At 42.3% G+C, this 27,461-nt stretch overlaps 1 protein-coding gene across 1 annotated transcript in view; it reads right to left on the reverse strand.

Annotated features, from left to right (window-relative positions):
- LOC133424938 (prolactin receptor-like) overlaps positions 1-26,316 on the reverse strand; it is a 50,224-nt gene extending 23,908 nt beyond the window's left edge. Inside the window, exons 1-2 of the mRNA XM_061715532.1 lie at positions 26,196-26,316; positions 450-544 (exon numbers count right to left, since the gene is read on the reverse strand). Coding sequence (XP_061571516.1) covers positions 450-525 — 76 coding nt within the window. The 5' untranslated portion in view covers positions 526-544; positions 26,196-26,316. The remainder of the gene's footprint in view (positions 1-449; positions 545-26,195) is intronic.
- Between the last annotated feature and the right edge of the window lie 1,145 nt (positions 26,317-27,461).

Here is a 27,461-nt window from a genome sequence, read left to right on the forward strand (position 1 = left end):
AATTTTCACTTGAAATAAGTAGAAAAATCTGCCAGTGGGACAAGATTTATCTTCTCATCACAAGCAAAACAATATTGTTCCACTGGAAGATTTTTCCACTTATTTTAAGTGGAAATCTACTTGAAACGGGTGAAAATGGTTGTTTTTGAGTCTTGTCTTTAGTGTAATGAGATTTTTTTTTACTAAAAATTTGACATTTTAACTAGAAATAAGACAAATATTCTTGTTAAGATTTTGAGTTTTTGCAGTGTATAATAACTAGTGAAATCGATCATGTTCTGATTTGCATTTGTAGTTATTCTATATGTATTAAATAATAGAATAATCAATATAAATAGACACAGAGTAATTCCATAAATGTATTTAAAAAACAAACATTTACATTTTCCCTTGAAGCCAAGGTGTGGCGACTGCCGTACCTTCATACCCAATTGACGGTTTGACCTCACCTAGGTGTCGTGGTTCCCGAGCGTCGACCCGGCCGCTTCCCACCAGAGGAACCGCCCAGAGCAGCAGCCACAGCATCCTGCCGCCGTCCGCCGACCTGTGGACACAAACGAGACGTGAGCCGAGCAGGAACCCCCTCCCCCCCCAGACTTGGACCCGCCTGCTGCCGGGGGTAAACCAGGACGCCGTTAATCCTCCCAGCCAACGTTTGTGATTCCCTGAAGTGTGTCCTTAAAGAGCACCCAGGTGGAAGCGGTCCAGGATCCCGCGGGTTTACGCGAGGCCACGGTTATGCAAGCACGAGCAGAGAAGCCAGTCTGACCTGAGCCGGTCCAGGAGGTCCAGGACTTAGGGCTGGGCGATATGGACCAAAAGTCATATCTCGATATTTTCTAGCTGAATGGCGATACTCGATATATATCGATATTTTTTCTGTGCCATAATTGGGGTTTCCCCCAAAGCATTATAGCATAGCATCTCTGTTAGCATCTCTGTTAGCTTCATTGTTTTCTGAGGCAAACCCTTAAAAAAACGGTCAGTTTTAATACAAAGCCTCGTGACAAATGTCACACAGGTTCCTTTATTAACAGAGGTCTGCACAATATCAAAATGTATAAAACAAATGAAATAAAAATAAACTGCCTGCATATATAGAATAAAAATGCTTCTTGAATAAAATAAAACAAATATCCCTTTCCTGCATAACAATTAAATTAAAATACACTGTGCAATTAATACAATGTAGACAGTAACAGGCAGACTTTTCCACTGAGGTTGACAGTTGTGCAAATAACAAAACATTTGTACAAATCTCAAATAAAACATTCAAGTCAATTTGTCAATTTTTTATTATTTTTTTTTTTAATCAATATAAACGATATTGTCTCGTACCATATCGCGTTTGAAAATATATCGATATATATTAAAATCTCGATATATCGCCCAGCCCTACCAGGACTAAACAATGACCAACAGGAAGAGCCGGGGAAGTGTGAGCACAGCAGGTAACCTGAACGCCCCCCCGAGACCCTGGAAGGGTTCTGCAGGTGGTCTCGGCCCACTTCTGCCCCCCCCATACATGTGCTGGGATGCTGACTCCTGGACAACATCATCTCTCACTGCAGAACATCGGAGTCCAATCATAAACCTACAAATTCTTCTCTAATACCGTCGCTGATGTCATTCCCTTCTGGCATTATATTTCACACACACACCCCTGAGTTTAAAAAAGAAACATAAGAAACTGGTCAACACCCTCATCACATTGATTGATTGATTGATTGATTGATTGATTGATTGATTGAAACCTTTATTGTCTTTATTGCCAAACAGCTCATGACATTCAAAAAGATGAAGGCGAACAGAAAAACAGAGCCGACAATACAACAATACCGTATTTTCCGCACTATAAGGCGCACCACATTATAAGGCGCACTGTCAATGAATGACGTATTTAAAAACGTTTTCCATATATAAGGTGCACCACATTATAAGGCGCACCTTCAATGAATGACGTATTTTAAAACTTTTTCCATATATAAGGCGCACCACATTATAAGGCGCACCTTCAATGAATGACGTATTTTAAAACTTTTTCCATATATAAAGGCGCACCGCATTATAAGGCGCACTAAATATCTGGTAAAATACCATACTATAGTGGCTGGGGTTGAGTTACGTATCTACCTGATGGAGCTGCTACAGGAAATGCTGCAAAATCCTACAGCAAATGCAAAAAAAAAACAAGAAAAGTACCGTATGTCAAACTTTATTAACAAAATAAAAACCAGCTTTGCTCCGTCTCGTCAAAGTCACCATTATGCGAGTCAGCGTCGCTGACTCGCATTTCTTGAACGTCTGTGACGATTCCTGACGTTTTTAGCGCCATTACTTTGGCGACACCAACTACAGAAGCTACAATCCCCCTGACTACAGTAACAGAAATTACTAAAATAAGGCGCACTGGATTATAAGGCGCACTGCCGGTTTTTGAGAAAATTAAAGGCTTTTAGGTGTGCCTTATAGTGCGGACAATACGGTACATATAAACGCTGGTCCAACAAACACGAAGTGCTGGTAGTTGTTTGTCAAAGTGCAACATGTGCAGATAAAAGTCCAAGTCAGTTTCTATCAGCTCCAGTTCCAGGTCTCCCTGGGCCTGCAGGGCCTGGTTGTAGAGTGGGACTGCAGCTGGAATAAATGACTGTCCAAATCTCTTTGTGCTCTGACGAGGGAGGACAAATCACATGAAGTAATAATAGATATTTTTTTAAAAGCCTGGAAGTTGGAGCTAATTTAAAACGCCCCAGAGCACCGACTGATACCAACCGGTACCTGGGAGAAATCCCAACGCCAGCGTCCCAAACGCTGATCACAAACAAAGCCCTTAATGGGATAGCTGGGTCCGAGCTTAACGCTCTCTTTGTTCATGTCTCAGGAGAACTCTCCCGCAGTCAAGGCTCACGCGTCCTGACAACTTCCAGACCTGGTCCAGATTGCCTGGACCTCCTGGGACCTGGACCCAGTACTCGAGTTGTTAAAAAACTGTTTTCTGAACTTATCAATATGACTCTGTCCTTCACAGGATAAGTAAAATGGATCACTGCAAAAACTCACAATCTTAACAAGAATATTTGTCTTATTTCTAGTTAAAATGTCTCATTTTAGTAAAAAAAAAATCCCATTACACTTAAAACAAGACTCATCACTGGAAATAACAATTTTCACCCGTTTCAAGTAGGGCTGGGGATTGATTCAAGTGTCAAGAATCGATTCGATTCCGATTCTTAAGATTCAGAATCGATTATCAAGATTTGATTCGATCCAATTCTATCCGATATTGATTTGGGTTAGTGTTAATAAAACTGTTTTTTGAGCTGTTGCATGAATTATATGACTGTAGTTATGCAACATATTAATACTAGTATTATATTGAGATTCAACAGCAAGTATTGCAGATAATGATGCTGTAAGGACCAATCAGCTCCCAGAATGCTGATAGAACTGCTTTAGGAAACATCATGTGGGTCAGAATTATCAAAACAGATCCAGGGCAGCAAACAGAGGACAAAAGAAATCGCTTTTATTTTTTCCCCATTTATGAGAATTTGGTTTTTAACATTTATGCAAATGTAACCCCAAGACAGTATATAAAGCAAAGAAAAATAGACAATTTATGCAATTATAACTGAAAACTTTAATGTTTTCATACCTTTAAACATATTTAAAGGCAAAACATGGCACCCGTGTCCAACAAAATATTCCTTTTTTGGGGATAAACAAAAAAGTACCAAAGGTTGTAATGTAACGATGACATTTTTTTTTTTTTTTTTTTTTTTTTTTAAAATCGATCTTTAGACATATGACTCGATTTTTAGGAATTAATATGAGAATCTATTTAAAATCGGAGAATCTGAGATGATGGGGGCACGGTGGCGCAGCTGGTAGTGCAGCCGTCTCACAGCAAGAAGGTCCTGGGTTCGATTCCCGCCGGGGACGCTGTGGGCGCTGAAGTGCGTGTTAGTTCCCCCATGACTTCAGTGCCCACACCATGGGTGGGGTTGGCAAAAGGATCTTTCTGTGTGGAGTTTGCATGTTCTCCCCGTGTTCCCTTGGGTAGCTAATGTGAGCTACCCTCACAAAAACATGCACACAGTCCTGGGCTATACATGCCCCCTCTGGCCAACCGGGGCGCCAGATGGGGTGGGGAGGATCCGGCCGGAATAACGTGATCCTTCCACGCGCTACGTTCGGCCGGAGAAGCCCCACCCTGTCTGGTGAAAAGATGCGACCTGCTCACTCCTCAGGTTAAGGAGGAGACCTGAGCTCAGTGCAGGGCCCTCCCGGGGTTGGTAGAGGATGGCAATGCCCAGGACTGTCAGTAGGTAGGAGCACGGGGTGGTAAAAATGGGAAAAAACCGGGATAAAAAAATTAAAAAAAAATAAAAAATAAAATCGGAGAATCGATCTTTTCAACACAGGCCTAGTTTCAAGTAGATTTTCACTTAAAATAAGTAGAAAAATCTGCCAGTGGAACAAGATTTTTTTGCTTGTAATGAGGAGATAAATCTTGTCCCACTGGCAGATTTTTCTACTTACAGTATTTCAAGTGAAAATTTACTTGAAACAGGTGAAAATTGTCAAATAAGTTATTTTTCTGGTGTTATTTTTCTGGTGATAAATGTTGAAATAGCAGTAAATCCACATTCATTGACAAGCTCCGTCTCATCTCCAAACTGTCTGAATGGAGGAAAAAAATACATCTCAAAAGTTCAATCTTCTCCTGCGAGAGGAATTGTTTTCTTCAAGCTGGTGTCCTGGAAAAACCAGAACAACAACAACAACAACAGCGTTTTCCAAGAACTTCCAGGGATTTGGTTAAGACCTCGGAGTACTCTAATCTGCCAGGAACTGACCCGCCCGCGCCAGAGTCCTGCAGGGTTCCTCCAGACCCGCTGATGGACCGGAACCCAGACAGGCCTGGACCCCCGACAGGACGGTGGAGAACCCTCCGGTTCCTGCAGACTAGGAATGGGTGATATTTTACGGAGAGAAGGAGAGAAAGAAAGAAATAAGGAAAGAAAGAAAGAAAGAGAAAGAAAGAAATGAGCCTGAAAGAAAGAAATGAGCCGGAGAGAAAGAAAGAAATAAGGAAAGAAAGAAAGAAATGAGCAAGAAAGAAAGAAAGAGAAAGAAAGAAATGAGCAAGAAAGAAAGAAAGAAAGAAATGAGCAAGAAAGAAAGAAAGAAAGAAATGAGCAAGAAAGAAAGAAAGAAAGAAATGAGCAAGAAAGAAAGAAAGAAATGAGCAAGAAAGAAAGAAAGAAATGAGAAAGAAAGAAAGAAAGAAATGAGCAAGAAAGAAATGAGCAAGAAAGAAAGAAAGAAATGAGCAAGAAAGAAAGAAAGAAAGAAAGAAAGAAAGAAAGAAAGAAAGAAAGAAAGAAATGAGCAAGAAAGAAATGAGCAAGAAAGAAAGAAAGAAATGAGCAAGAAAGAAAGAAAGAAAGAAAGAAAGAAAGAAAGAAAGAAAGAAAGAAAGAAATGAGCAAGAAAGAAATGAGCAAGAAAGAAAGAAAGAAATGAGCAAGAAAGAAAGAAAGAAATGAGCAAGAAAGAAAGAAAGAAAGAAAGAAAGAGTATTTTTTTTATCATCATTTTTATCGTTATCGGGATAAATGCCAGAAATGATCGTGATACATTTTTTAGTCCATACCGCCCATCCCTACTGCAGACACCAGAACCATCAGTCGCTGGAAAACCCTCTGCAGCCTCGTCTCTGAGCAGCTCAGGCCCAATCCCAACACACCCCCTACTTTCTTTCACTCACCCTTCTTTTCTTCACTACCCCTAAAAAGGGACAGATTTTAGGGCACTTGAAATCTTCCCAGGCCTGTCCCAATACTCCCCCTACCCCACGTTTTCATCCCTACCCCTAAAATCAGGAAGCTGAGAGCCAAAAGCTGTTTTAATTTCAACTGTAGCGCTGTTAATATGGCACTTTATTAAGTTTTAATAAGAACGATCTTAAGAAATGTCTTAAGATCTAAAATTAAGAAGTTCATAAGAAAGTTCTTAAGTGAAATTCCTCAATATTTTCTTAAGAACCGTCTTAAGAACTGTCATTTCTTACTAATTTCTTATTTTTCCTACTTAAGAACTTCTTAAATTATGTCATTGCACGTTCCAACAAACAACATTTATAGGTAGTTTGGTCTTAACCGTCAGTCACTCACTAAACATGGAGAAGGAGAAAAAGAGATGCAGGAACTTTTCAAGGTTATGGTGGATGAGATTAATGTGTGAAAAAAAATACTATTGGGGAAAATTAATAATAATTAACTACCACGCTAACTAACATGCTAACAAACAGTTAACAGGCTCTTTGTGTAATTAATTACAAAGTATATCCTCAAACTATGACCTACTAGTCTAAACTTGTCTAAAATGTGTTGAAAAAGGTGATATTAGAGGCTTATTATTATTATTATTATTATTATTATTATTATTATTATTACTACCTTTTCACAGAAGAAATTTTAAGACAGGTCAAGGTCGTCTTAAAGTTAAGAAAAAAGTCAAGAACAAATTTGAGAACTTATATTTCAAGAATACCATTTATTCTTAAGTTTTTTTCTTAAGAAGAAAGTTGAGAAAATACTTAAGAACTTTTTTGGAGAATATGACTTCTTCTCTTTTTTCTTCTTAAGACTGAACTTAAGAAAAACATGACACTTAAGAAGATTATTTTTCTTAAGAATGTTTTCTCTGAGCCGGTCTCACCGGTTCTCCAGAGCACCAGCCCGGCCCCGCGGGGGATCACGTCCCACTGAACCAGTTTCCCTCCCCGGTTAAGTCGAGCGTCTTTGGACTTCATCCCACAGGATGAACGCCGGGCCTCTATTTTCACCTTCCTCCCACTCCATTTCCCGCTAAAGCCCGACCTTGGCACGCGTGTCCGCTTTCCTCGAAACATGGTTGGGGGAGGGGGGGCAGGTCCTGATCTCACGGCCCAGGATTACCCAGAGGCCTCGGCACCGTCTCGACGGAAAACCCGAACCTCGAGTCACGGAACCTATGGGTTTGCGGGTTTTTAACCTGCAGTCGATGGGTCCAACACTGGCAGCACCGCATCCTCTCGGACCTAGGGTCGCCACCCGTCCCGTAAAATACGGAATTGTCCTTTATTTGAGAAAAAAATTTTGCGTCCCGTATTGAACTAATACGGGACGCGATTTGTACCGTATTTTCATTAACTTTTACACCATATTCTAGTTGAATTATTGAAATAAATTAACTTTTACACCATATCCTAGTTCAATTATTGAAATAAATTAACTTTTACACCATATTCTAGTTCAATTATTGAAATAAATTAACTTTTACACCATATTCTAGTTGAATTATTGAAATAAATTAACTTTTACACCATATTCTAGTTCAATTATTGAAATAAATTAACTTTTACACCATATTCTAGTTCAATTATTGAAATAAATTAACTTTTACACCATATTCTTCACCTGTAGGCTATATTATACATTTGGGCTGATGTGGACGTACAGTAGCATAGGAGGTTATTTCAGTTGCTATATGGTTGTCTGTCTGTACAGTCATGCAAGTTCAATGCTATTAAAGCACTTTAAACTTTAAATCAAAGCATTTTGTTTTTTTATATAAAAATAAACACATTTTAGAAGTTTGGGAGCTTTTTTCTTTTGGCGCCTGCGCTGCTGAAATCGGGGTGTCCCTTATTTCTATTTCTGAAAGGTGGCAACCCTACTCGGACCTGAACCCGCCGAGAGGCCCAGTGGGCGCACAAAACCATGAGGACAATACCAAGTACCCCCTTACTGCTTCTGCAGACTCTAATGGCACTTTTCCACTAGCACCTACTCAGCTCGGCTCCACTCGGTTTGGTTCTTTCCCACTAGGGGTCTAACGTGCCGAGTAGATACTTTTCTGTAACTACTCTGCCGAGGTTCTAATGACGCGTTCCATTTGTCCTCGGAAGTCAGAATTTCCCAGTTCCCAGTCGGAATTTTCAACTGGAACGCCCCTCGAAGTGGGATTTCCTACTGGGAAAGTGGGAGAAGCTTCACCACCCCCGAGTTACCATTCCAAGATGGCTGCCATTCCCAGTTCCCAGTGCCGATTTCCGAGGTAAATGGAACGCGGCATAAGCGGCTGAGTCGGGCTGGATCTGACGTCATCACACTCCAGGCCACCGATTGGTCGGGGGGTTGGAGTCAGACGTCTGAGTCAGGATGTGACATCAGAGTAAAGCGACTACAACGGCGGCTTCTTGTTCATTTTATTCCACCAGCAACGGCAGCAAAAGTCTGTTTCATGATCCAACTCTGAGGTGCAGATGTTCATAAACCTGGTGCTGAGGAGAGAATTAAAAAGGGATCTAGACGGAGATAAGGAACGACCAGATCTACCAGGAGCTCTGTCACTTCATAGCTGCTCCTAATGGACTTTTCAGCAGCACCGAGACAAACAAAAAAAATTAAAAAGCGTCGCCGCTTGAAGCTTCTCTCACTCTCATTTTTTAACTTGATATCAAACACAAACCACAGACCCAACAGCACATCTATCATCTCCTCCAGGTTCTACATCTTTAGTGTTGTTGTCTTCTTCGTTTAGATCAGGGATCAGCAACCCGAGGCTCCACAGCCACCTCTTTAGCGCCGCCCTTGTGGCTCCTGGAGCTTTTTCAAAAATGTTTGACTGTTTTTATCCTTTTTTTTTCTTCTCTCTTTTTCTTCTTTTTTCTCTTTTCTTCTTTTTCATTTCCTTTTTAATCTCGACATTTCGACTTTTTTCTCGGCAATGACTTTTTTCTCGACATTTCGACTTTTTTCTCGAAATTTTGACTTTTTTCTCAACATTTCGACTTTTTTCTAGACAGTTTTCTCAACATTTCGACTTTTTTCTAGACAGTTTTCTCAACATTTCGACTTTTTTCTCAACATTTCGACTTTTTTCTTGACATTTCGACTTTTTTCTTCGACATTTCGACTTTTTTCTTGAAATTTCGACTTTTTTCTCGACATTTCGACTTTTTTCTCAATGTGCATAATGAAAAAAAAAAATCTTCCCCCAGTTCTAACTAATAGAGAAACATGCAGCATGTGTTGCCTTCATTCTAAGGCTGATACAAGACTTAGACTTAGATTTTTTGCGGCTCCAGACCTATTTGTTTTTTGTGTTTTTGGTCCAATATGGCTCTTTCAACATTTTGGGTTGCCGACCCCTGGTTTAGATCAATCAATCAAATACGTCACAGCAGCTTCGCTCCAACCTCCTACTTCTGCTCCAGGTGCTGGATTGTTATGTAAAAGAAACCAGGCGGAGTTGAGTCGAGTAGAGTAGGTACTAGTGGAAAAGTGCCATAAGAGGATTCATGTGTGTTTTAACACAATGCCAACTCAGAAATACATCAGCAATGGTCAGATGATGGTTTTACACACAAATCACGAGTTGTTACCCCCCCCCTCCCCCCGTCAAACAAAGCCTCAGAGGATTCCTCTCATCCATCAAAGCTCTAGAGGCCATTAGTCCTGGTCAATCTAATACTCGGCCGTTATGAAAATATACACGAGAAGATTACTCTGAGTTTAGCCGCTTACGAGGAGGAATAAAGAGCTGTGAGGTCGCCACCCAGCCGGCCTCGTCTGAACGTCTCTGGACGCACAAGTTGTTTTTCGCGTCTTCGTCAGGATCTCCGTCGCACATCTGCCTCGTTTTAAAGGGTCTGAGTTTGTAAACGCTTTGTCTTCATGGTCACCTGTCTCTCTTCAGATGTTCATCTTAGTTTTGGTGGAAAGAAAGCAGTACTCGAGGTGTAAAAAAAAAAAATCAGAGTGGATGGTGGATTTTATCATATGGGGACAGATAATTTGTGCTGATTACAAATAATATAATATATTACAAATAATAGCACTGACCAAATCAGCTGCAGAAATACTGCAGGAATGACATAGCAGCAGTTAAATGCAGCCTTCTGTAAGCTTTAAATATCCACTGGGCTTACATCAAATACATCAAAACACAACAATAAAAAACAGTTTTCTGAACTTATCAATATGACTCTGTCCTTCACAGGATAAGTAAAATGGATCACTGCAAAAACTCAAACTCCTAACAAGAATATTTGTCTTATTTCTAGTTAAAATGTCTCATTTTAGTAAAAAACACTTAAAACAAGACTCATCACTGGAAAAAACAACAATTTTCACCTGTTTCAAGTAGATTTTCACTTGAAATAAGTCAAAAAATCTGCCAGTGGAACAAGATTTTTTTGCTTGTAATGAGAAGATAAATCTTCCTATTTTTCCTTTTCCTACTTATTTCAAGTGAAAATTTACTTGAAACAGGTGAAAATTGTCAAATAAGTTATTATTCTGGTGTTATTTTTCTGGTGATGACTCTAAATGTTGAAATAGCAGTAAAACCACATTCATTGATGAAATGATAAGGGATGGAAAGGGGGGATGGCAGTTTTTCAGGGGGGATGATTTTGACCGTTTTTATTTCAGGGGGGGATGCCATCCCCCCTCATCCCCCCTCAACTCCAGTACTGAAAGAAAGTGACTTAAGTCTCCGTCCCGCCGCCCGGCTGAGTGAGCGGCGGTCACATGGCTGGTTTATGAAACCAGCCGGAGGACGAGGCCTCTGCCTTCAGCCTTCTTGGCCTCGTCCCGAGGTTATTACCCACTTCCTGTCACACTGGGATGATATAACCACCTCGGGGCGGAGGGGGGGGAATCCCCAATCATCCTCCCACATGTGACCGTCCGAATGTCTGCAGGGTCCCGGTTACGTCTCGCCGTTTGGTCCTGATCCTGCATGAACTCAGGAACGCTGTTCCTTCACGCTAAAGAACAACAAGCGCTTTGATGCAGCGGAAGACAAACAGGAAGTGTTTTTCCACTGATCCAACGTGCAGTTGAAGCTCGTTAGGTACCGGAGAGTCCAGGGTTCCCAAGGACCGAACGAAACAGGTGCAGGTATAAAAGTAAAAGTAATGTAAGGGGAAAAAAGCCATTAAGGACAAAAGCCATTGAAAATGAATGTATCTTAGTATAATGCAAATATATTAAAGAAGCATATATGTGTACTATTGAGCATTAACATGTGTTTCAGAGAGCAGCAGATATGATGACTAGTTTCCTATAAGTATTGTAATGGTGCAAAAAGTCAAACTTCAGAGGCATGTTATCATTTATCCTAACCTTTATTGGAATGTACATCCAAGTTTAGTTGCAGGAATCTGAGGGAACGGATGTAAGAACAAAACTGGACAAGAACATCTGAAACAACCACAACCAAATTCACTCTATCCGGATGGAGCAATTTAACTGGATAGTTTTTATTTAAAGGCCGAAATGAAATAGAGTAACGAGGCTGTTTTTAAAATGTAAGGAGTAAAAAGTACAGATAATTGCGTGAAAATGTAAGGAGTAAAAGTAAAAAGTCGTCTGAAAAATAATTACTCCATTGAAGTACAGATAACCAAAATTTCTACTTAAGTAAGGTAACGAAGTATTTGTACTTCATTACTTGACACCTCTGTCAGTTACGTTGCTGCGTTTGTGTGAAAGTTGCAGCAACAACCAGGTATCTGCTCTAATAGGACATAGTCCACGTAGCTCCTCCGTGGACACATCTCTAACAGACAGGTTGTCTCCTCCTCCTCCCATGATGCTTTGCTGCATCCAGATTCATTCTTATCTGAAAATGTCTCCGTCTCCCAGCCTTGCTATTGCCGTTGGTCTTAATAACTCCCCGCTCTCTGCTTACGTAAGCGGTTCTTTCCTCTAAACCAGCAAAGAGTTGGTGCTAACTTGGAACTGTTTCTTCTGGACCGGAGCCAGTTCTTTGTCAGTGGAAACAGAAAGCTCGGTTCCAAACTCAGACCTGGCTCAGAACAAGAACCAGAACCAGCCCTGGAACCGGTTTGGTGGAAAAGGAGTTTGAAATGGGAGCTTGTTAGCATCATAGCTTTAGCATGAGCAAAGACAAGCTAAAGCAGCTAGCTCGTGGTGACTGATGCGAGGTCCAGTTACACCCCTTTCACCCGTTTTTGGATCAACCAGAGTCGTCTTCTGCCATTATGGTGTCATGGTGTGAATTAGGGATGGGCGGTATGGACTAAAAAATGTATCACTATAATTTCTTGCATTTATCACGATAAAAATGATGATAAAAGAAATACCAATTCAACTCCACCTTTGTAACTATAAATCTATCTCGCTCTCAGACCCGCCATGTTTGTTACACAAGAACGTCATCAACGGGAATTTATCCTTCTTTCTTTCTTTCTTTCTTTCTTTCTTTCTTTCTTGTTCATATCTATCTATCTATCTATCTATCTATCTATCTATCTATCTATCTATCTTTCTTTCTTTCTGGCTCATTTCTTTCTTTCTTTCTTTCTGGCTCATTTCTTCTTTCTTTCTTTCTTTCTTTCTTTCTTTCTTTCTTTCTGGCTCATTTCTTTCTTTCTTTCAGACTCATTTCTTTCTTTCTTTCTTTCTTTCTGGCTCATTTCTTTCTTTCTTTCTTTCAGGCTCATTTCTTTCTTTCTTTCTGGCTCATTTCTTTCTTTCTTTCTTTCTGGCTCATTTCTTTCTTTCTTTCTTTCAGGCTCATTTCTTTCTTTCTTTCTGGCTCATTTCTTTCTTTCTTTCTTTCAGGCTCATTTCTTTCTTTCTTTCAGGCTCATTTCTTTCTTTCTTTCTTTCTGGCTCATTTCTTTCTTTCTTTCTTTCTTTCAGGCTCATTTCTTTCTTTCTTTCTTTCTGGCTCATTTCTTTCTTTCTTTCTGGCTCATTTCTTTCTTTCTTTCTGGCTCATTTCTTTCTTTCTTTCTGGCTCATTTCTTTCTTTCTTTCTTTCTGGCTCATTTCTTTCTTTCTTTCTTTCAGGCTCATTTCTTTCTTTCTTTCTTTCAGGCTCATTTCTTTCTTTCTTTCTGGCTCATTTCTTTCTTTCTTTCTGGCTCATTTCTTTCTTTCTTTCTTTCAGGCTCATTTCTTTCTTTCTTTCAGGCTCATTTCTTTCTTTCTTTCTTTCTTTCTTTCGGGCTCATTTCTTTCTTTCTTTATTTCTTTCTTTCGGGCTCATTTCTATCTTTCTTTCTTTCAGGCTCCTTCCTTCCTCCCTTCCTTCCTCCCTTCCTTCCTTCCTTCCTTCCTTCCTTCCTTCCTTCCTTCACGTACGTTGTGCGTCCATTTAACGCAGAACCATAAATCAGCTTTACACAAAAACGTCATCTTTTTTTTAATCGTTTTTACCACGAGATGACAAATTCTTACCGTGGGGAATTTTTCTTTCTTTCTTTCTTTCTTTCTTTCTTTCTTTCTTTCTTTCTTTCTTTCTTTCTTTCTTTCTTTCTTTCTTTCTTTCTTTCTTTCTTTCTTTCTTTCTTTCTTTCTTTCTTTCTTTCTTTCTTTCTTTCTTTCTATCTATCTATCTATCTATCTTTCTGGCTCATTTCTTTCTTTCTTTCTTTCTGGCTCATTTCTTTCTTTCTTTCTTTCTTTCAGACTCATTTCTTTCTTTCTTTCTTTCTTTCTGGCTCATTTCTTTCTTTCTTTCTTTCAGGCTCCTTCCTCCCTTCCTTCCTTCCTTCCTTCACGTACGTTGTGCGTCGATTTAACGCAGAACCATAAATCAGCTTTACACAAAAACGTCATCTTTTTTTTTTATCGTTTTTACCACGAGATGACAAATTCTTACCGTGGGGAATTTTTTTGGCGGTTTATCGTGAAAATTAAAATATCGCCCATTCCTAGTGTGAATGTACAACCCAACTCTGACCAAGGAAGCAAACTCTGGTCTGCTTCAGAACGCAGGCCCGTTTTAAGTCAACCAACTGCAGGAAGTGGACTACAACGTGGTGCATTGTGGGTAAAAAACCTTAACATTTCCATAAATAATAATGTTTGCACTGGGTTGCTGCCACAGAGCCGCACCCCTTCCGCCTCAAGGCCCCGGGCGAATTCTTCTGACTGCTGCTGTAACCATGAGACGGGATCTGATTAAGTGCAGAAGCAAACATGATCAGAGTCAACAAAGAGATCTCTGTCCTGCATCATCTCCGGCGAGGCCGTCCTCCCGTCACATGATCCTGACGGGCTCCAGGACCCCATGATGCCGAGCTCAGCGGCTAATTAATGGCAGGAGGTATTTTAATTCTCAGAGTCAAACTCTTTGATTTAATTTAGACCCATAACATGTTGCGTCATCTGTTCTGATCCGTCTAAACAAAACTACAAAAACAGTTTATCAATGGTTCGGCTCGTTGTCGCTTCAACCTCGGAAAGCCTGACTTCATCCTCCTTCTTCCTTCCATCATGCTTCCTTCCTCCTCCCTCCATCCTCACCTCATCCTTCCTTCATCCTCCCTTCATCCTTCCTTCCTCCTCACTTCATCCTTCCTTCATCCTCACCTCATCCTCACTTCACCGTCACTTCATCCTCACTTCATCCTTCCTTCATCCTCACTTCCTCCTCACTTCCTCCTCACTTCCTCCTCACTTCATCCTCACTTCATCCTCCCCTCATCCTCCCTTCCTCCTCCCTTCATCCTCTCTTCATCCTCCCTTCCTCCTCCCTTCATCCTCACTTCCTCCTCACTCCATCCTCACTTCATCCTTCCTTCCTCCTCCCTTCATCCTCCTTCATCCTCACCTCATCCTTCCTTCCTCCTCCCCTTCATCCTCACTTCATCCTCCCTTCATCCTTCCTTCCTCCTCACTTCATCCTCACTTCATCCTTCCTTCATCCTTCCTTCATCCTCCCTTCATCCTCCCTTCCTCCTCCCTTCATCCTCACTTCATCCTCCCTTCATCCTCACTTCATCCTCACTTCATCCTCACTTCATCCTCCCTTCATCCTCACTTCATCCTCACTTCATCCTCCCTTCATCCTTCCTTCCTCCTCACTTCATCCTCCCTTCATCCTCCCTTCATCCTCCCTTCCTCCTCATTTCATCCTCCCTTCCTCCTCCCTTCATCCTCACTTCATCCTTCCTTCCTCCTCCCTTCATCCTTCCTTCCTCCTCCCTTCATCCTCACTTCATCCTTCCTTCCTCCTCACTTCATCCTCACTTCCTCCTCCCTTCCTCCTCACTTCCTCCTACCTTCATCCTTCCTTCCTCCTCCCTTCATCCTCACTTCATCCTCCCTTCCTCCTCCCTTCATCCTCCCTTCCTCCTCCCTTCCTCCTCCCTTCATCCTCCCTCCATCCTCCCTTCACCCTCACTTCCTCCTCACTCCACCCTCCCTTCCTCCTCCCTTCATCCTCACTTCATCCTTCCTTCCTCCTCCCTTCATCCTTCCTTCCTCCTCCCTTCATCCTCACTTCATCCTTCCTTCCTCCTCACTTCATCCTCACTTCCTCCTCCCTTCCTCCTCACTTCCTCCTACCTTCATCCTTCCTTCCTCCTCCCTTCATCCTCACTTCATCCTTCCTTCATCCTCCCTTCCTCCTCCCTTCATCCTCCCTTCCTCCTCCCTTCATCCTCCCTTCCTCCTCCCTTCATCCTCCCTTCATCCTCCCTTCATCCTCACTTCCTCCTCACTTCCTCCTCACTTCATCCTTCCTTCATCCTCCCTTCATCCTCACTTCCTCCTCCCTTCATCCTTCCTTCCTCCTCCTTTCATCCTCACTTCATCCTCCCTTCATCCTCCCTTCATCCTCACTTCATCCTCACTTCATCCTTCCTTCCTCCTCCCTTCATCCTCACTTCCTCCTCCCTTCATCCTCCCTTCATCCTCCCTTCATCCTCACTTCATCCTTCCTTCCTCCTCCCTTCATCCTCCTTCATCCTCACTTCATCCTCACCTCATCCTCCATCCTCACTTCATCCTTCCTTCACCCTCACGTCATCCTCCCTTCCTCCTCCTTCTATCCTCCCTTCTTCTGAATCTTTCATGAGTGTGTTATAATAGTATAATAGAAGTTATAATAGTTTAAGCCCACGCATCCGTCCGTCCTCTGATCAGGTTTAATGGCAGATTAATGCAGAACCCCCCCCACTCTCCAAACAACAGCTCCACAGGAATGCTCGACCTGTTGCCATGGCGACCACATCCCTTCACTCTCTCTGGCACGTCAATACTTTCATACCACAGCAGCTCTGCAGTCCTGGACACCCGCACCTTTCCCTGAACTTGATTATTGATCCGCAGAGGCGCGCGCGTCCTCATCGATCACGGAAAGTTATTAGAGTCATTTGGAAAACATTAGCGCTCGTAATTCTGCTTCAGCCGAGTTGCAAAACCCTGTTAGGTAACGTTTCCGCGAGGAACATCCTGAAGTCATGGAGGCTTTTATTTTGAAGGGACCCGGTACCGTGACTCACTAACGCGTATTATCGAGCGGAACCGGCTCGTCCCTGGAGACGCAGCCGCTAAAAACCAGAGGAGCTGCGAGGTGGAGCTGCTCCTGGAAGACGAGGGCCATGCATTTAAACCATTACATCTAATTACTTTATTCACACTGGTGACGTCTGTCCTCTAGTTATTTTGAAGTTAAAACTCACTTAACTCCCTGGAATCATTACTCCAGGTTTTAGAAATACAAAGTAAAAGATGGGAAGAAAAACAATTCCGTGAAAAACAATTCCATGAATCTACGCATATTTATCAGCATCACGTGACATCTGAATCACAAAGACTTATTAAAGTGCCATTTATTAAAACACCTAAAACACACGCCACTTTAGATCATTTAACTTGAGTCTGCTGCTTATGTTTTTAATCATTTTCTTTTTTTATTTACATTCTGCTGTTTCAACCGTGACGTCACTTGCGCATGTTTTTCTGAAGTCCTTCGGCTCCGTTTAGGGGCGTGGTCTTTAGATTGACAGCCGGCTGTAGATCTCGCTTTACGCACTTAAGCCTGAATTAAGGTTTTGTTTTAAACCAACGCAGAGCCTACGCCGTTGCCGTGACGCCGTCGTGAACCCTTCGGACTTCTCAGTCACTCCATTTCTCCGCGGTGCAAAACCCCCCCAGAGCGCTAGTTGATACTTTTGTTCAGCTTCCGCCTTTTCCGGTCACAGTGAATCAAAGAGACAAGGACAACTATTGTGCAAAAAAAAAAAAAAAAAAAAAAAAAAAAAAAAATCACACACACACACACGCAGAAAAGAGCGCTGAAAGTTCCTGCGTCACGAACCGGAACCGGAAATGCGTTGCTAACAAGCGAACCAATCACAGCTCTCTCTGTCTGCGTTGGGTCTGCGTCACCTCGACGCGTAGTTACATTTTTTGGGAGGTGCACGTCAGGCTACGGCGTAGCTACGGAGAGACTCCCGCGTAGCCGTGTACCCTACGGCGTAGGTTTAATGCAGAACCATAATTCAGGCTTAACGCGTATGGAGCGGAACCGGCTCGTCCCTGGAGACGCAGCCGCTAAAAACCCGAGGAGCTGCGAGGTGGAGCTGCTCCTGGAAACCATTACATTTAATTACTTTAGTCACACTGGTGACGTCTGTCCTTTAGTTAGTTATTTCGAAGTTAAAACTCACTTAACTCCCTGGAATCATTACTCCAGGTTTTTGAAATCCAAAAATAAAAGATAGGAAGAAAAACAATTCCGTGAATCTACGCATATTTATCAGATTTATCAGCATCACGTGACATCTGAATGACAAAGACTTATTAATGCTAGTCTTTTTTTTAAGTGCCATTTATTTAAACACCTAAAACACATGCCACTTTAGATAATTTAACTTGAGTCTGCTGCTTATGTTTTTAATCATTTTCTGTTTTTATTTACAGTTTCAACCGTGACGTCATCGCTTTACTCACTTAGCGTTTAGCTTGAATTTTTAAACTGTGAATAAACCCCTCCAAACATCCCTCTTATAGGTAAAAATATACAGGACTGTCTCAGAAAATTTGAATATTGTGATTTTCTCTAATGCAATTACAAAAACAAAAATGTCATACATTCTGGATTCATTACAAATCAACTGAAATATTGCAAGCCTTTTATTATTTTAATATTGCTGATCATGGCTTACAGCTTAAGAAAACTCAAATATCTTATCTCAAAAAATTAGAACATTCTGGGAATCTTAATCTTAAACTGTAAGCCATAATCAGCAATATTAAAATAATAAAAGGCTTGCAATATTTCAGTTGATTTGTAATGAATCCAGAATGTATGACATTTTTTTTAATTTTTTTTTTATAAATTGCATTACAGAAAATAAAGAACTTTATCACAAAATTCTAATTTTCTGAGACAGTCCTGTACAGCAGCCAGACCCCCCCGGCCGACCCGGACCCCCCAGAGCCTCTGCCAGGTCCCAGCAACGACCCAAACCCTGACATCAGCCCAGCGCGGCTCATGGAGTTCCCCCTGGTGCTCCACTGGAGCTCCGGCAGTTCCTTATTCAAGCGTTTCCATAGCAACAGGAGGAGAGGACGGACACCGTCCACCTGAATTCATGCAGCAGGATGTGTCCAGTTCGTTTTAAACGAGTCTACAGAACTTTCCATTTTAATGTCAATTAGCCAAATACTTTCAATCACCGAGCAGCTCCGAGTTTTACCGAACTTAGGCCCCGTTTACACGGAGCAAAAATGGTGGTGTTTTTATGCGTTTTGACCGTTCGTTTACACGAAAACGAAGCTCAAAGTCACCAAAAACGATCATTTTCTGAAAACTCCGGCCAAAGTGGAGATTTTCAAAAACTCAGTTTTCACATTTGCTTGTAAACAGAGAGAAACAGAGATTTAGGCTTCAAAACATCACATTATGCAACAGAAACGTCACCACGTCATGTGTGCGACCTGTGTTTACAATTTGTTTGGCCACCGTCAATATTTTCTTGTATTTTACCTGTTTTACATTCTAAAGTCACACTTAAAAGTAACTCCACTTCTCTGTCACTCTAACGAAAGACTCTCGTTCCGTCTTGGAAGTAACTGGAAGTCCAGGCTGATTTATGGTTCCGCGTTACACCAACGCAGAGTCTACGGCGTAGGGTACACGGCGACGCCACCGTACGTAGGCTACGCCGTCGATTTAACGCGGAACCATATTATTCAGGCTTCACACGTGTCATTTGTTGACGTTTTTTTCCAGGATTCCGATTGGCTAGCATGACTTTATGCTTCTCGTTACACTGCACCCTGCAGGTTTGGATGCTCATAGCACCTTAACAGCGTATTCATGCTGGTTCGTGTAAACGAGGATATTTTTCAAAACGTAGAGGGGGAAATATCCGTTTTTGTAAATACCCGGCTATGTGGAAACGTGGCCCTAGTTGGCGTCTTCGGACCTTTGTCCAGTCTGAGTTTACATTTGAACTTCTGGTTTTCTATCGTTGGAAAAGTCTGCTGCAGGTGGTTTCTGAAAGCTGCCAGGTCGAGACGTGTCTCCGCAGCACCTCATAAATCCTAAACCAGCTCAACGTTCGGCCCGGCAGCGAGTCTGGGAACTGCTGATTAACTAACCTTGAGAGCAAACATTTAACAAGGCGAGATAAGGTTGAGTAACAGAAGGAGAGTTGTGTTGGCGGCGGCGGCGGCCCTGGGGGCGGGAAGTGACATTTTGCTGCAACACCTCTAATTAGGTCCCAACGTACAAGCAGCAGCAGCTGAATTAATGTATTTGATAACAGACAAAGGTAACGGCTGATTAGAAGTTCGGCTGAATTCATTTATTTACCAGACTTCCAACTGCAGAAGGGACGTGAGCAGAAAACATTAATATACCTCCAGAATCCCCCAGGGGGAAACCAGGGAGACGGGGCCGTTGCCTTTCAACCACCTGGGGCCCCAGAACCAAAAACAGGCCCCAGTTGCCGTGGACGCACCGGTCCGTCTGGGACAGGGGTCGGCAATCCGCGGCTCTAGAGCCCTAGTGGCTCCTGGAGCTTTTTTAAAAAGGTTTGACCTTTTTTTTCCTTTTTTTCCTTGTTTTCTCTTTTTTTCCCTTCTTTTTTCTTCTTTTTTTCATTTTCTCAACATTTCGACCTTTTTTCTCGAAATTTTGACTTTTTCCTCGACATTTCAACTTTTTTTTCCTGCATTTTTACTTTTTTCTCGACATTTCGACATAATGAAGTGCATAATGAGTTATCCCCAGTTATAACTAATATGCAGCATGTGTTGTCTTCATTCTAAGGCTTATACAAGACTTTTCATTTTTTGCGGCTCCAGACATATCTGTTTTTGGTCCAATATGGCTTTTTCAACATTTTGGGTTGCCGACCCCTGGTCTGGGAGAAGACAGAAGTCCTGGGACGTGCAGGTCCTCCCTGACCCGCTCAGACTGAAACTGGGGTGTTTCTCCTCGGCGCTGGTCATTGATTCCCGCCGATCGATCACCTATTGTGAATATTTTCAGAGCCGCCTGTCGGGATGTTACGTAACGGGTGGAACATCAACCTGTCGCTGCGGCTGCTTCCCCACATCCAGCAGTTCCCAATTAAACTATTTTCCCTCGAGTTTACATGGAAATAGTAATTCTGAATTGAGGTTTACATGGAAAACACGTTTGATCGGCTTTATCCAATTCCTCTACAGGTCTGGGGGTTGGGAAGGTTCTGATTGGATAGGGGGCGGACCGGAAGTTAAACTATCGGAAGAAAAACAAACTTAGCCGCTACAACTTTGAAAAGCTCACAATTTTTATGTTTCCTGTTTCCATCTGTTCTTTTAATTATTTCCAGGTCCTCCAAGCTATTTATTAAATAAATGGTCTCTGCTCTTGACCACCGTTTACTGCGTGCTGCCATCTTGAAACTTTGTTTGGAAAACCAGCCCAGTGGAATATAAGGTCATGGAGACAGACGGGAGAGGGAACGAGCAGAAAGAAAGACCGGAATTAATTTAAAGAGGAATGAGTGACTGCGTTTCCATGCATCAATAACCCTTTTAAAACCCGAATATTGGCAATAACCCGAATTTGCACGGCCATGTAAACACCAGTAACCCCTTTGAATAACCCGAATTTGCTCATATTCAGGTTTTTAAAAACCCCAATATGACCCCTGGGTTACTCCTTTTAAAACCCGAATATTTGGTCATGTAAACACCGGAATATCCCCATCAAACGGAACATGAATTTGTTTTCTGCACATGCTCTGTTCACAAGGAATCCTGGTCTTTTGAGTCCAGGAAGTTCTTCTAAACACGGAGAAACCAAGACCAGAAGGAGACTAATCACTTCATAAATGTAATGAAGGATATGAACATTTCTGCATTTGTAGACGCTAGAAAGTACCGGGATAGAAGATTTACAAGAAGGTGAGCTAAAAGTTGCGCGAAGCAGCATTTGTTTTGAATTTGGATACAGGAAGAAGAAGCGGAAATGACTGGAATTGCGTCATCACGTTCTCCGCGCGTCGCTGGTTTGATCCAGATATCCCGAATGATTAATTACCATGTTTACAGGGATAACCCAGTTTGCTCACGCATGTAAACAGAATATTCTGAATGTTTCAGTAACCGGAATATTAGCAATAACCCGAGACTTGACTGCATGTAAACGTAGTCAGTGTTTACATGATAGCGGAATTATTCTATTCGGATTTAAAATCGGAATAAACCAGCCACTTACTTCAGAATTAAGTTTAATTCGGAATGGCCATTTTCATTCGGAATTTGGTGTTTACATGGTCATTTTTACTCATTTTAAAATCGGATTTTATTTTAATTCTGAATTAAAGAGGAATTGAACTTCCCATGTAAACCCACCAAATGTGTGTTTTTTATCATCCAGATCGATTTCCAAACGCGTCGTCTGCAGCCGGGTGAGCGGCTCGGAGCGTCTCCACCAGAGGCTTCAACCGCCGGCTGCAGATCCAGCGCCGATAACTCTTATCAGGGCGAGGTCCTCTGTTCCTCTGTTCCTCTGTCCCTCTGTTCTTCTGTTCCTCTGTGGCCCGGCGGCCTGCTCCTCTGAGCCAGTGTTCTGTCAATTTCTGCTGCTTTGTTGAAAAATGCTACCTAATGGCTTTCTACCTTTGTAGAGCAACAATTTTACTGTGTTTTACTCCCTAAACCACTTCCTTTCCCCCAAGTGGTCCTTGTCTCTTGCCAGGCTGTCATTGTAAATAAGAATGTTCTTAATGACCTGTCTGGTTAAATAAAGGTGAATGAATATCAAATAAAGCAATAGAATTGATTTTTTTTTTCTCTTTATCGTATAATGTTCACAAAGTGTAATGCAATTCATGTCATGGGTAGTGTATTTTGAAGGATCAAATACTCAACATCCCATATTATCCATTTTAAATGAATATTTCAGGGGTAGCATCATTTGATTGTCCAGTAACTTCCTATCAAATAATGCTCCCGTCACTTAAAGGTATAGTCCTTGATGTTGGAGAGCTAGCAAGTTGAAAGTGGCACCTCCTCTAAGCCCCGCCCCCTCCTCCCCCTCCCGTCAGCGCTCCGTCCAAAGCCACGCCCCCACAAACTTTGGGGAATCTGTACTGTTTCTGATTGGGTCGGCACTGCGCATCATTTTTAGACACAACAATGAACACATACCGCAAAAGTTGTGTCTCGGCCGAGGGACCCGGTGTTCAGAACAGCACACACTGAAGGCTGATTTATGGTTCCGCGTTACACCAACGCAGAATGGTGCACATCGGTCCGTGGCAGACCCCCAGTAGCGGACAACCTGCGCCGCAGAATCGCACTTTGGCTTTCTTTTTTTAGCCTTTTTAGCAGGGCGAGCTGTTACAAGTAACGCTGGAGGTGATATTTATGGCTGCGTTTTCTCATTTTCTGCGCCATTCTTCAGCAAACGTGACTCGAGTGTGTGAAGTTTTCCGGCAAGATTTTCGACGTGATGAGTGCGCGCATGGGACAGAGGGGGTGTGGGCGGGACTTAAAATGAAGGCATCTGATTGGTTCTTTCCCTCCTGCCAATCCTCTGGTCCTCTGACCAATCCGTTTCATTCGGTGCGCAAAAAACAGATTGGTCAGAGTTTACAGGATTAAAGCTGTCAGAGAGGTCGGATTTTTTTCTTTCCTTTTTCTGAACACATTATTCACTGGCTACTCTCAGGATGGAAGGACCATTTCACCCAGTATAACAATAAATGTTTTTGAATACGATTACAGACTTTAGCTTTAATGTGTGGACTGAAGGGATGCAAGAAATGATGGGCGTGGCAATCAAACTTTGAAAATGGACTGTGCGCGTGCGCAGAACCACAAAGTAGCAGTTCTCGACGGGTAGCAAGGATTGACAGAACACCGGTGGGAGTCACATCATGTACCGCCGCACAACCGGCCCGGCGTTGCACAATCCCGCAGGAACTCGTTCTGTAACTAATTAACGCCACACGTTACACCAATATCATATCTGGGACGGGTGGCCACGCCGACGTTACGGTCTTGCAGACGGGGCAGGAGTTCGTCTGCAGATTAGATAGGAGTGTAATCAGGGTCACAGGCGGGTCGCAGAGTTCAGCCCGCCGTTATCTGCACATCCAGCAGCCTCGCCGTTTCCTGAGACGCAGCCGCAGGAAATCGGGTTCCCACGCCGAGGTCCCCTGCTCCAGCACCAATCCCCCCAACTTCCATCCAAACCCTCCCTCTGATCCGATGTCAGGATTGGGGGGGACACCAACGTGATTTTAATTTTTAATTTTTTGCCAATATGCAACTCATACCATGCCATAAATTGGTATAGGCTCGCCAAAAAATACTGCACAGGGAATCATTTATTGTGCTTACCTTTCTTGTTTATTTGTGCTAAACAGCCAACAGTGTGTGTCACTGCTTACTTAACTGTTATATTTGTAAATCATAATTTTAATATTACTTAAATAATAAAATAATACTTCTCCGGGAGAAGTGAGCCACATGTTGGCTACGGGCAGGTACGAATGTAAACAGAACGTTGACAAAAAGTCATTGTCGACGTGCCTGTCAAAAATTTTAAAAATATTAATTCAGACTAAAAAAAAATAAATTCATGGAGTAGCAATACTTTCATTCTGTACACGTAAAAACACACCGTGGATGTATTTTTTTTTTTTTTAGAAATATATTTTTAATAAATATTCTACATATTCAACCTTTAAGTCTGAAAATAAATTTGTTCAATTTTGAATTATTTAGGGTATTTTCATTGGGGGGGACTATTCATGTTTTTCAGAAATTGGGGGGGACATGTCCCCAGTACTCGAGTTGAGGGGGGATGAGGGGGATGGCATCCCCCCTGAAATAAAAACGGTCCAAATCATCCCCCCTGTAAAACTGCCATCCCTCCTTTCCATCCCTTATGTCATTTCATCAATGAATGTGGTTTTACTGCTATTTCAACATTTAGAGTCATCACCAGAAAAATAACTTATTTGACAATTTTCACCTGTTTCAAGTACATTTTCACTTGAAATAAGTAGAAAAATCTGCCAGTGGAACAAGATTTATCTTCTCATTACAAGCAAAAAAATCTTGTTCCACTGGCAGATTTTTCTACTAATTTTAGGTGAAAATCTACTTGAAACAGGTGAAAATTGTTGTTTTTTCCAGTGATGAGTCTTGTTTTAAGTGTAATGAGATTTTTTTTTTTTTTTTTTTACTAAAATGAGACATTTTAACTAGAAATAGGACAAATATTCTTATTTTGAGTTTTTGCAGTGATCCAATTTTACTTATCCTGTGAAGGACAGAGTCATATTGATAAGTTCAGAAAACTGTTTTTTATTGTTGTGTTTTGATGTATTTGATGTAAGCCGAGTGGATATTTAAAGCTTACAGAAGGCTGCATTTAACTGCTGCTATGTCATTCCTGCAGTATTTCTGCAGGTGTTTTGGTCACTGCTATTATTTGTAATATATTATATTATTTGTAATCAGCACAAATTATCTGTCCCCATATGATAAAATCCACCATCCCCCCTGATTTTCTTTTACAACTCGAGTACTGCATGCCCCCCCTCCCCGTCCCCCCCGTCCCCCCCGGGATCTGCACCCATGCTCTGCACCCCACAGAGCCGCCGCATCCCGTCTCCATGGCAACGCCGACGCATGAGTTCATCATAAACAAAACGGGCATGAAGCGCAGGATGGAGATCAGGTGTTACCGGGGGCAACGCGGCTTTTGGACAGATCTACAGGTGGTGTTGTCCAGTTCTTCTTACACAGTCTCTTAAAAACATATTTTCTATCAAAGCCAAGTTTCAATAACCTGGATTAGTCACATTCACCCGGTCAACACCATCTACGTTTAAGGTGAGAGGAATTAGCGGCCGTGGATTCAACTGTGACGTGGAGGAGATGAACACGTGACCCAACGGAATTGAAATCACCCCCTCACCCCTTCACCTCCATAGTCCTCCCTTTCTCTTCCCTACATGTGACTGCGGACAAACCTCAGACCTCAGAGGTCCGGGACCTCGAACACACATTTCTTCATTCCTTCATGCTTATACTGATGATGGAGGGATGAGAGCCTGCGGACCACAGATCTCCGATCGATGGCTTTGATCAGCCAGTGTTTAAAAGCTGGAGTGGGAAGATGCGCGTTTCAGACCCAACTGTTGCCTATAATGATACTTAGTTCACCATTGTGGTGGAAACCCGCTGCAGCAGCGTGGACTCGTTAAAAGCCATAAACAAATCAATGTGTGGTTGATCAGTAATGGAGCGAAAGTGTTCCAGTGAGAGCAGGGGGGTCTGATCGGGATCAATGAGCTCAATCAGATATTGGCCGGAACCTGAACCCGAACCTCCCGGAACGCTGGTACACACAGTCCTGGTTCGGTTCGGGGATCCTGGTCCTGCAGGGAAGTGGAGGTTCTGATTCTGGTTCTGCAGGGATCCGAACACAAACACCTGGATGAGATAATCTCCGCACCTCTGCAGATATTATCAGCTTCACTAAATAAAATTATTATTATGATTATAATAATAATAATAATAATAATAATAATAATAATAGTAATAATCCACTTTTTTCCAAGTGTATCACACACAAACACGCACGCCAGCAGTGCGCTCTTGAATTAAAGCGCGCCCTTCGACCCGTGCAGCAGCAGTCCCGACTCGCTGATCCTATAAACTTTAATCAGATTAACCTCAAACACCAGCTCGAGCAGCACGACACTCCGGCAGAGCGCCGAACCCTATGTCCTGCGCGGAGTTCAGACTTTTTCCTTCCAACTAAACCAACTTTGAGGTCTGACGTCTGAGCGTGTCAGAAACGAGGCGCACCTGAGCCGCAGGTGAAGTGCGAGGAGCGCGTTTTACCTGGATCACGTGCGGGGCGCTTCTCCTTCTCCTTCCTCCTTCCTTCCTTCCTTCTGGTGCTGCTTCACTGCCGCCCGCCCTGCGCGTCCCTCAACATGAGTCCCGATTGCGTCCCGACTGCGTCCCGATTGCGTCCTGCAGGGCTGGCGGAGCTCGGAGCTGCTCCAACAGCGGACGCCGATGCGCTAGTGAGCTGGGACTGGGAGGCAGCGCCGCCGTCCTGCCCTGCTCCTCCTCCTCCTCCTCCCTCCTCCCTCAGTAAGGAGCTTTTCTCCACCTGATCCCGCGTCATCCGCCCAACACCAGCTGGAGCTGATGAACCTCTTGGACTCGGAACCAGAACCAGAACCTGGAGCAACTTCAGGAGACCAAACCAGCATGGTTCCCACAAATACTCACAAGTACAAGTACAAAACACAGACAATTGAAGTAATGGTGAAAGACAGGGTTTTATATTTACACACACACACACACACACACACACACACACACACACACACACACACACACACACACACACACACACACACACATATATATATATATATATATATATATAACGTATAAACACAAAAATAAACAATAATAATATTGTCATGTCAAAGATCAAATCTTTTTATTTTATGTATATATATATATATATATATATATATATGTGTGTGTGTGTATATGTATATGTATATATATAAATATATATATATATTTATATATACACGTATACATATACATATATATACACATATACATACATATATATATAAAATATATATATTTATACATATACATATATATACATATACATATATATGTATATGTATATGTATAAGTGTATATATAAATATATTTATATATATAGAAAAACGTATAAACACTAAAAATAAACAATAATAATACAAATAAAAAGATCAAATCTTCAAATAAAAAATAAATCAAATAAAACTCCCCTAAAGACTCATGGTGCCTCACCTACGTCAGAGCTGAGAGTGACGTCACACCCGAGTTGAACTACAAAGTTTCCGAGTGGGACTGGCAAGTGCCCCCGCTAGCTGCTGTTAGCACGCGGAGGACGGAAGCAAGCACAGAATCCAGCCTTCACGTCGGACTAAATGTGAATAAAACGAGAGCGTTTTAAACGATTAGCGGGAGCTAGCCACAGTCATGTGGGATCCTGAAGTCGGGATCGGTGAGCTAGCTGACTCTCCGAGGGAACCGTCCCATCTGGAGCTATCTTAGCAACGCACCAGTGCCCCTAGTGGTCAAAGCAAG

This window comes from Cololabis saira, chromosome 24 (assembly GCF_033807715.1).
Source record: "Cololabis saira isolate AMF1-May2022 chromosome 24, fColSai1.1, whole genome shotgun sequence".
Lineage (NCBI taxonomy): Eukaryota > Metazoa > Chordata > Actinopteri > Beloniformes > Belonidae > Cololabis > Cololabis saira.